The following is a 10,878-nucleotide window of genomic DNA, read 5'->3' on the forward strand; positions in this document are numbered from 1 at the left end:
ACTAATAAAAGAATAAATGAAAGTCTGCCCCAGTTGGTTGTTCAGAGTGCAGAAGACAACAAACGATGCAAATATGAAAAGAAAGAAATCATAACAAATAAAGCAACAAATAGAGAACATGAGATGAAGAGTGTTTGAAAAGTGAGTCCATTGGTTGTGAGAACATTTCAGTGATGGGCCAAGTGAATCCTCTTTTAATCAACAGCCTGATGTTTGAGGGGTAGCAACCGTTCCTGAACCTGATGGTGTGAGTTCTGAGGCTCCTGTACCTTCTCCCTGATGGCAGGAGCAAGAAGAATGCATGGCCTGGATGGTGGGGGTCTCTGATAATGGATCTTGCTTTTATGTGACAGCATTGCATATAGATGTGCTTAGTAGTGGAGAGGGTTTTATCCACTGTTTTTTGTAGGATTTTCTGTTCAAGGCATTGATGTTTCCATACCAGTCTGTGATGCAGCCAGTCAAGATAGCCTCCACTACACATCTATAGAAGTTGGTCACAGTTTTAGATATCATGCCGAATCTTCACAAACTCCTAAGAGAGGCGCTACTTTCTTCATAATTGTCCTTGCGTGTTGGGCCCAGAATAGGTCATCCGAAATAATACCAAGGTATTTAATGCTGCTGACCGTCTCCATCTCTGATCCTCCAGTGAGGACTGGCTCATGAACCTCTGGTATCCTCATCCAGAAGCCAATAATCGGCTCCTTAGTCTTGCTGACAATGAGTAAGACATTATGTCACCGCTGTCAGATTTTCAATTTCCTTCTTACATACTGTTTCATCTGCCTTAATTGCAAATTATTTCCAACATCCTCTGCTGTTATTTCAGCCTGGTCAAGGTTTGTTTTGTGGTGGATCAATGAACAACAGGAACAAAGGAAGGGAGTAGAACATCATTACAATAATTTAACCATACTTACTGTTACACATTGCTGTTAACCTAGGGTTGAACCTTCATAATCTGAAGCTCAGGATGATGTACAAGGATAAAGATAGCTCTTCATACAAGTGAACAGATTGGACTGCATCCAATGTTAAAAGGGCACCAGTCTAGCCTGTACAACAAGACTAACAAAAAATGCTTAATACCGTGGTAAAATATATATAATCTATTTCCATCTTGAATCTGGAAAACAGTTTGCTATAAAAGTTCATCAATATCAGGTGAAAAGAGTTTAAATGCAAGACTGCCATCAACATACACCAAAGTGGGAAAACCTGAACTTCACAATTCATTCAGCATGACAAAAAGCAAAAGCCTTTTAAAAATATTTATTCCACTTGCTTTAGCTGTGAATCAGCACTGACAGCAGGCATTATTTTCTTCATTTGGAGCATGCAGCACCTGGTGGAAACTCAAGTGCCTGTTTTAACACCACTATTCCTAACACACGCTACTTGTGCGCACAACTCAAAATCGTTCTGTCACCCAAATCCCACCAAAGGCTGGACACTCTGAAAAGTAATCCCACTACGAACCAGTAATTGGCTAAACTGCAAGCATTTAAGTGAACACCAGCTGAATTTCCCACTTTTAATAAAGTTCTCGTCCAACTTCCTAATATTTGAATATTTCAATATTCAAAAAACATTGGTTTCACAGGCTAGTAAGACAAAGCTGATTGATTCCCACTTTATCATTGAGACACATTTACATGGAGCAATGTCACAGAAAAAGCAGCATCCATCATCAAGGACTCCCACCATCCAGACCATGCTCTCTTCTCACTTTGCCATCAGGAAGAAGATACAGTACAGGAGCCTCAGGACCCACACTATCAGGTTCAGGAACGGTTATTACCCCACAACCATCAGGCTCTTGAACCAGAGGGGACAACTTCAGTCACCACAACACAGAACTGCCCCCACAACTTGTGGGCTCATTTTCAAGGACTCCTCATCATATATTCTTGATATTTATTGCTTTTATCCCTTTCTCTTTTTTTGCTTTTGCATTTGCTCATTGGTTGGTTGTCCATCCTGCTGGCTGCAGAATTTCATTGATTATGTTGCGTTTCTTGTATTTACTGTGAATGCCCGCAAGAAAATGGACCTCAGACATACGGTGATACATGTACTTTGCTAATAAATTCACTTTGAAATGTCTCTCCGGCCTGAGAAGCTTGCTGAAGAGCCCTGTATCCGAAAATCTGCCAACTCACACCAAGAATCCTAAGTTTTCTTGACCAGGGCGAGTCACTGTTCTACCTGGCGACATATCACTGCCAAATATGATTATGCATCAGCCGATCCAAAAGGCAACTACAAATGTGTTTCTTTCAGTTTGCGCTCACACAAATGACAGCGCGAGCGTAACTAGCAGTTTTTGGCCGGTCTGCAAAATAAATGCCGGGTGCAATTTAATAAATCCAGTCCTCTTTCGTGTTTCCGACAGAAAATAAGCTTGGTCGTATCAAAGAAGCTTTAAATTCTGGATTGAAAGCGAGGCTCCAGTCTGAGGGACAGGTGCCGACACGAGAGACTGGAGATATACAGGTGGTGCTTGGGGCAGAACGAGATGGCTGCTGAGCCAGTTACTCAAGTACTTTATAGTGCATGCACGTCCTTCTGATAAAACATCAGGCAGAATGAAAAGTACTGGCAAAGTGCTTAATTGCAAAGAGAAACTGAACACTTCCCTGTCTCAAGAGTCCAGGAATCGGTGAAGGGGCAGCCTCCCAAACTCGTTACAACACGCCCCCCAACCCCCCGCCGTCTTTGCAAGTGAAAGATCAGGAGCGGCATTCACCCAGAATAGGTGCAAGTTTTATTAGCCTAACGTTACAAGAGGTGATCCGGATGCGGCGGGTGTAAAGCAAGGGTCAGAGGAGGAGGGAGATGAAGTACTCAGGAATACAGAAGGCAATTGGAACCTGTCACTGGCATTGCCAAAGAACTGGAGAGCTTGATTGGAAAATTGATGGGAAGGGAACGAATCCTTCTGATGGGATCTGTAACGGCTTGCTCAGAGGAGCCCCGCTCGGGCAGCAGGCACCTTGGTGCCCATTGCCGCCAACCAGCTCCGAGGAGCTCAGTGTCGCTTTGAGTCGGCGGACCAGTCTAGCTCAACACCGCAGACCCAATCCGCACTGCGGTGGTCCCCGCTCGGAGCTCTGCATCAACCCCGCAGTCTAAAACCATATCCCCGAACTTCAGCGGGAAGCCATCAGCACTACCGGCCGCTGACTGACCGTTCATTGAAGGTCTCACATCAGCTCCGCTGCCATGGACAACCTCCCAACAATAGATTAGTTTATTATGTACAAGAGAATGCAATTAAATTGCTCGCGTGAAGCTCACAAGAGTAAACGGTATACAGTGCATTCGTAAATACAAAACACAATGCACATTCCAATAAAGTCCCCGCATTAGTTTTCCCAGTGCTGGGCAGTGGATCAGCCCACCAAGTTATCAGCCACACTGCTAATCGATACCACACTCCACCAGCGCAGCCGAGTCACCCCCGACCACCAGACAAGGGCCGCCGCCGCCGCCAGCTTTCTCCCCACCGGGAGCCTGCCTCCTCCGATGTCTCACCTTGTGCGGAGCCTGCAACAGTCGGTGCACTCCCGCGATCTGATTGATAAGAGAGATGTCCTGCCGGAAAGTGTAGAGCGGGGGGCGGGTGGGCTCTGGAAAGTTGGTGCTGTTGAACGGATCGGTGTCATCGAGGAACTGGACTCTGCACACCAAGGTGGCCATGGCCTGTCCATAAACAGAGAGAGAGAGAGAAAGAGGGGTAGAGAAATGAATCTGTTTCCGAGCCAGCCAGCTAGCCCAGCAAGGGCTTTTTGCAGTACGGGCACCGGCTCCTGCCTCAGCCGCTCGTAACTCAGCTAATCCAAAGTCTGGAGAGAGAAGGGTGAAGAGCTCCCCCTCCTTCCTTCCATCAATCCATCCATCAGCCCTTCTCCGCAGGAGCAGACAGCGAGCGGCTTCCGCACCTCCAGGCCGAGCGATAAGCGCCGGCCACTCAGCGCCCCCCAGCTGTTAAACTCGGCGAGCTCAGGCGGCTGCAGCCGAGAGGTCGCCAACCATGCTCGGACCGATGCACGGGGCTTTTGCGATAAACAAGCATGTGTCTCCATCCCCCATTTACTGTTACTACGTTTTTCGACGCTGCTGCTTCGCCAATCGGATTTTTAAAAATAATTATTCAATTCTGCCAAAAAAAACCTCATTCAAGGTTTTCGATTCAGCACCATATATTTCATTGTAAGGGTTGGTTTCTGCACATCAACAGGTGCAATTGGACTAATAAATTAGTTCCAATGTAATTGCTATTCAAGTTAAATTTTGAAAGTTTCATATGCGTTTTGAATTTATTAGTTTCCACTACGTTCCGAGCACTAGGAAATCAGATTTTTAAAGCTGCAAATACATTATTTTAATAAGCACACTTCGAGTAAGTGTGGGCGACAGTTAACAATGGCGTGCCAATAGATCCCAGTATAGGAAAATGTTGAGGTTGGACGAAAGAAAAGGAGCAAGACTGCTCTTGCATTCTTCAAACTATTGCAGCCCAATAACCGAGCAGAAATGCAAGGCAAAGGAAAGCGACCAGCGATTATATCGCTTGCACCACCTAGTGGTAGTAGAATTTCTTTCGTTTAATCTTTCCTTTTCCCCTTGAATACTGCTCCCCTTCTTTGCTTTGATCAACTCAATTTTAAACCCAGAATTTCAGCACATATAGCAGCCAATGGCTCCTTTCATCTGACCGTTGCCTGTCAGAAAAGCAGATTTATCCCATTAATACACAAACAAGTCCATCACAACTTCACATCTATTTGAACCTCAGCCCTGTTTTTGTTAACATAGCCAGCTACTTTCCCCAAAGGGGATTAGCTAGTTTTTTATTTATTGCATCCACATCATTTCACAATGACAGCTTTATATATTCTGCTATAAATTTCCCAGAGATCTACATGGCTTTACTCAGACACACCATCCTGGAAAACCTTCGAAAACTGGCCATTTCAGGGTCAACACTTGGGTTCCAGAGGTTCACATTACTCCCCTTAGGTCCGAGTAAGGTGTGGTGTACAGCTGCTATGAAAGGGTGGAATCAGGCAGAAAATAGCATGTCTAATCACATGATCAAGGTGAAACTTTCTCCCAGGAGAAAGTTGATCCTGCTAACCTGTTATTAAACCCCAAGGTAATAAATAGTACCAACAGGTACACACATTTCATCTGTCCCATTGCCTTACTGAGCAGTACAGAAGGGGTGATTACTGAGCAGTACAGAAGGCAGGTGTGTGAAATGTGCTACTGCTTTGCAGATGATATTACTAATAGTTGCAGAGCAGGAAATAAGGAACAAAGGGAATATATCTTGTGGGACACAAGAGATTCTGCAGATGCTGAAAATCCAGAGTAACACATACAAAATGCTGGAGGAACTCAGCAGGTCAATACCTTAACTGCTGTGTCTCTTGTGGAGCAAGTTTTGGTCAATACCTTATAGAAGAAATCAGTCCTTTGTCCAGTCCCTCCTCCCCTAACCTCTCTGCAACTTAAAACCTTCCCCTTATCCCCATATTTCCCAGTTCTGACCATTTAACCATTACTCTTTCTACAGATATTATCAGCACGTCTTATTTCAAACAACATTACTGCCTGGAAAAGAGCACATTTTTAAAATTTGCCCCACAGCTGCAGTAGGATAAGTGTCAAAACCACTGTAACCAAACTTAAATCTCCTTCAAATTACCACTTATGAATTACTTCTCCTGCCATATACTGAACTTCTTGATCAGACTGCAACTTGATTTAATGCTTCCTCTGGTATCAGCGACTGGAGCTGCTCACTTTTCCAATTTATGGAAGTTTCTTCCCTTTCACATTCTGTGAAAGTGTCCCATGGAAGGGTCTTCCATTAAAATAAGATAGCTAGTGATATACACGATGAATTTATTGTCCCATCTTTCAGAAATTTAACCTTTTTTCCTTTCACTTAGTGCTCTGCCTCAGAGTTTGGGAAAATAAATGATTCTTGAGAGAATGACCAAATATGTGTGGTATAAAGCTGTCCAAGTAAAAGACTGATGAATTATAAACAAAATATTATAGGGTGGAACACCTCAATTTGGAAATTTCTATATTTACCTGACCCTTGTAGACTCTAGTTCTAACTCACTTGCTTGCTTTAGCTGTGCATGTATCAATTTAGCTGTGCTAAAACAATTCTGTCTCCTTTACCAGTGATCACAATTCTATCTCCTTTACCATAGCATTGGAGAGGGATAGGAACAGACAAGTTAGGAGAGCAACACACTTAAAAGTTGCTGGTGAACGCAGCAGGCCAGGCAGCATCTCTAGTAAGAGGTACAGTCGACGTTTCCGGCTGAGACCCTTCGTCAGGACTAACTGAAAGAGCTAGTAAGAGATTTGAAAGTGGGAGGGGGAGGGGAAGATCCGAAATGATAGGAGAAGATAGGAGGGGGAGGGATGGAGCCAAGAGCTGGTCAGTAGATTGGCAAAGGGGATATGAGAGGATCATGGGACAGGAGGCCTAGGGAGAAAGAAAAGGGGGAGGAGCGAAAGCCCAGAGGAGGGGCAAGGGGTATAGTGAGAGGGACAGAGGGAGAAAAAGGAGAGAGAGAGAAAAAAAGAATGTGTGTATATAAATAAATAACGGATGGGGTACGAGGGGGAGGTGGGGCATTAGCACAAGTTTGAGAAGTCAATGTTCATGCCATCAGGTTGGAGGCTACCCAGATGGAATATAAGGTGGTGTTCCTCCAACCTGAGTGTGGCTTCATCTTTACAGTAGAAGAGGCCGTGGATAGACATATCAGAATGGGAATAGGACGTGGAATTAAAATGTGTGGCCACTGGGAGATCCTGCCTTCTCTGGCGAACAGAGCGTAGGTGTTCAGAGAAATAGTCTCCCAGTCTGCGTTGGGTCTCGCCAATATATAGAAGGCCACATCAGGAGCACCAGACTCAGTATATCACCCCAGCCAAATCACAGGTGAAGTGTCGCCTCACCTGGAAGGACTGTCTGGGGCCCTGAATGGTGGTGAGGGAGGAAGTGTAAGGGCATGTGTAGCACTTGTTCCGCTTACAAGGATAAGTGCCAGGAGGGAGATCGGTGGGGAGGCATGGGGGGGGGTGGGGAACGAATGGACAAGGGAGTCGCGTAGGGAGCGATCCCTGTGGAAAGCAGAGAGTGGGGGAGAGAAAGATGTGCTCAGTGGTGGGATCCCGTTGGAGGTGGCGGAAGTTACGGAGAATTATATGTTGGGCCCGGAGACTGGTGGGGTGGTAGGTGAGGACAAGGGGAACCCTATTCCTAGTGGGGTGGCGGGAGGATGGAGTGAGAGCAGATGTGCGTGAAATGGGGGAGATGCGTTTAAGAGCAGAGTTGATGGTGGAGGAGGGGAAGCCCCTTTCTTTAAGAAAGGAGGACATCTCCCTCATCCTGGAATGAAAAGCCTCATCCTGAGAGCAGATGTGGTGGAGATGGAGGAATTGCGAGAAGGGGATGGCGTTTTTGCAAGAGATAGGGTGAGAAGAGGAATAGTCCAGATGGTTGCGAGAGTCAGTAGGCTTATAGTAGACATCAGTAGATAAGCTGTCTCCAGAGATAGAGACAGAAAGATCAAGAAAGGGGAGGGAGGTGTCAGAAATGGACCAGGTAAACTTGAGGGCAGGGTGAAAGTTGGAGGCAAAGTTAATGAAGTCAATGAGCTCAGCATGCGTGCAGGAAGCAGCGCCAATGCAGTCGTCAATGTAGCAAAGGAAAAGTGGGGGACAGATACCAGAATAGGTTTGGAACATAGATTGCTTCCTTTGTTCTTCAATTTACACACACACTTTTATTGAATTTTTAAATTTGCTGTTACCACACCAAATTGCCAATTTTTGGTTGATTGCTGGGAATGATAGACACCCAAGTGGAATGGATCATTGAAGGCACAGGGACCAGAACACCTCGTGCAACAAAGTGGTGTACAGAAGCAAGGATGTTGGCTGGTTGAGTGGTGTTGCAACAGGTTCTCACTTGATGTCACCAAGACCAAGGAATGGATTGTAGACTAGGAAGGAGAAGTGGGGAAAACAGACACTGGTCCTCATTGAGGGTCAGTGGTAGAAAAAGCTGCTCATCCCAAGTTTATGTATTGTTTATTTATTGAGATACAGTGAAAATTAGGCCCTTCCACATTGCCCAGCAATCCCAGTTTAATCCTAGCCCAGTCACGGGACAATCTACAATGACCAACTACGCTGTGGGAGAAAACCGGAGCATCGGGAGGAAATGAATGCGGTCATGGAGAGAACATACAAACTCCTTACAGGCAGTGGCAGGAATTGAACCTGGGTCACCTGGACTGTAAAGCGTTGTGCTAACCGCAATGTCACCGTGCTGCCCAATTTCTATGCATCAACGTTCAGGAGGATCTATCCTGGGCCAACAATCACGAAGGCGGCATGCTAGCGGCCATCTTTCATAGAGAGCTTGAGGACATCTCGTACGTCACCAAAGACTCGAGAACATTTCTGCAGATAGACTGTGGAGAACATTCTGCCTGGTTGCATCGCCATCTGGTATGGAGGCTCCAGTGCACAAGCTGGAAAGAGGCTTCAGAGGATTGTAGACTGAGCCAGATTCATCAAGGGCACAGGGCTCCCCTACTGTCAAGTTCACCTTCAAAAGACCATGCCTGAAGAAGTGACATCCTTAAGGATACTCAACATTTAATTAATTTGCAAACAACAGGAATTCTGCAGACACCGGAAATTCAAGCAACACACGTCAAAGTTGCTGGTGAACACAGCAGGCCAGGCAGCATCTCTAGGAAGAGGTACAGTCGACGTTTCAGGCCCAGACCCTGCATTTTTTATATAAACCAACAAAAATAAAAATGAACTATTGAGTTATGGCTAAATGGAGCAGAAAAAAATAGTGTAGACATCTTTGGCCTCATTTAGTTAAAACATACATTTGAAGTTGAGTTGGGTCACACTAGCAGGCTTTTTCATTGAGCACTATCAGCTATTTACCTTCTGATTCTGCCCACTGAAACAGTAGTGCATCTGTTTTCTGACTTGTTGCTGGACTCACCACCAAAAGCAGAATCAGAACATCGATCTTCTGATCAGAGAGTCCAGCATTAGAACAATCTCATTCATTTGAATTGTGGTGACTACCCTGTTAATATAGAAAGACTGACATATTATAATAGCATTAATTTCTACTATGTTTAAGATTTCAATGGTCAAATTAATTCTACAGGGACAGTTCAAATGTTTTTAAGAGGCAGTACATCAAGATACTTAAAGACTCTTCAACATAGCATCACTGTGAGAAAACTCAAACAGGGTATCTGCCCCTCTGTACTTAACAGGTGGAAATAATTGGGGGCAAAATTGACAGCAGATGGATCCGAAGTGATCTTGCCCAGGACATAATGTCCTAAAAGCGCTGTGGTTAGCCAAAAATAGACACTAGTTCATAAAAAATATCACAATTAGTAATCCATATCCCATCTGCAACTCAAGTGTCTTCCTTGAAGACAGCGACCAAAACTGTTCACATCAAAGCATGTAGCTTTTAAAATATTGTGAATACTGGGGGCAGAATTGGCAAAGATATACAATCATTTTGGTATCAAGTTTACAACCATTTCAAGTGAGTTATCTTCGAAATCAGAAATTTGCAGTTCAGAAGCAATTCAGTCCTTCATGCTCAAGATCTGTAGTTTACTCAATCTTTCACATCTGATTTGTCTATAACCTTGCAAATTCTCCAAATACAAGTCTAAATCCACTTAAAGAAAATTTTTATGTATCAACTATTATCTTCAGATAGTGTGCTCTAGGTCTTAGTATGAAATATATTTTTCTTGCCATTACTGTTGGATTTGTCTATAGCCTGGATTTTCCTCAGAAAAAAAGAGGAGAGTTCAGATTGGATTTATTGATGCTTCTGCACAAAAATTGCCAAGATGCTGCTAATAATACATGTGCTCGACCCAAGTCATTTCAATTGTCCTTTAGCGTTCTGCGGGGTCACTGCACTTCATCAAACCTCAAACTCTGATATATGTCTATGTAGTCTCAGTTTAGTAGATAGCTGGAGCCAGTATGAATATATCATGTCTTATGCATCATCAGGTTACGTTGATACTAACCAGCAGGTAATTTGGACACTACAAGACTCATTCCTTAAGGTTCTTCATGGCTTTTCACTTAGCAAGCTAACTTAACATCAACTAGCAATATCTATTAAAAATATACATTTTGATCTGCAGATGTAATTAGATTATTTGAGCCAGGCATGTTCATATCAAAGCCCAAGTTTCTATATCTTGGGAAAAAAATAGCAGCTTGAGAGAGGCAGTCAAAAATTATCAACTGCCTTGATGATAGGTTCTACAAATGCATCTTACTATATGTCAGATACCCCAAAATGACACCTATGCTCTGTCCGCCAGAGAAAGCAGGATCTCCCAGTGGCCACACATCTTAATTCCACGTCCCATTCCCATTCTGATATGTCTATCCACGGCCTCCTCTACTGTAAAGATGAAGCCACACTCAGATTGGAGGAACAACACCTTATATTCCGTTTGGGTAGCCTCCAACCTGATGGAATGAATATTGACTTCTCTAACTTCCGTTAATGCCCCACCTCCCCCTCGTACCCCATCCGTTATTGGCCATCCTCTGGTCTTCCCCCCTCCCCCTTTCTTTCTCCCTAGGCCTCCCGTCCCATGAGCCTTTCATATTCCTTTTGCCAATCAACTGTCCAGCTCTTGGCTCCATCCCTCCCCTTCCTGTCTTCTCCTATCATTTTGGATCTCCCCCTCCCCCTCTCAAATCTCTTACTAGCTCATCTTTCATAGTCCTGATGAAGGGTCACAG

General features: G+C 44.4%; 1 protein-coding gene across 19 annotated transcripts in view; it reads right to left on the minus strand.

Annotated features, from left to right (window-relative positions):
* fhod3b (formin homology 2 domain containing 3b) overlaps nt 1–4,033 on the minus strand; it is a 580,851-nt gene extending 576,818 nt beyond the window's left edge. For 8 of the 19 annotated variants that reach the window (XM_072283427.1, XM_072283431.1, XM_072283426.1 and 5 more), the window contains exon 1: nt 3,541–4,030. In XM_072283427.1, coding sequence (XP_072139528.1) covers nt 3,541–3,705 — 165 coding nt within the window. In that variant the 5' untranslated portion in view covers nt 3,706–4,030. Of the gene's footprint in view, nt 1–3,540 lie in introns of all 19 variants that reach the window. The other 11 variants (XM_072283417.1, XM_072283413.1, XM_072283416.1 and 8 more) reach the window with 4 other exon arrangements.
* Nucleotides 4,034–10,878: the final 6,845 nt, after the last annotated feature.

This window comes from Mobula birostris, chromosome 19, assembly GCF_030028105.1.
Source record: "Mobula birostris isolate sMobBir1 chromosome 19, sMobBir1.hap1, whole genome shotgun sequence".
Classification (NCBI taxonomy): domain Eukaryota; kingdom Metazoa; phylum Chordata; class Chondrichthyes; order Myliobatiformes; family Myliobatidae; genus Mobula; species Mobula birostris.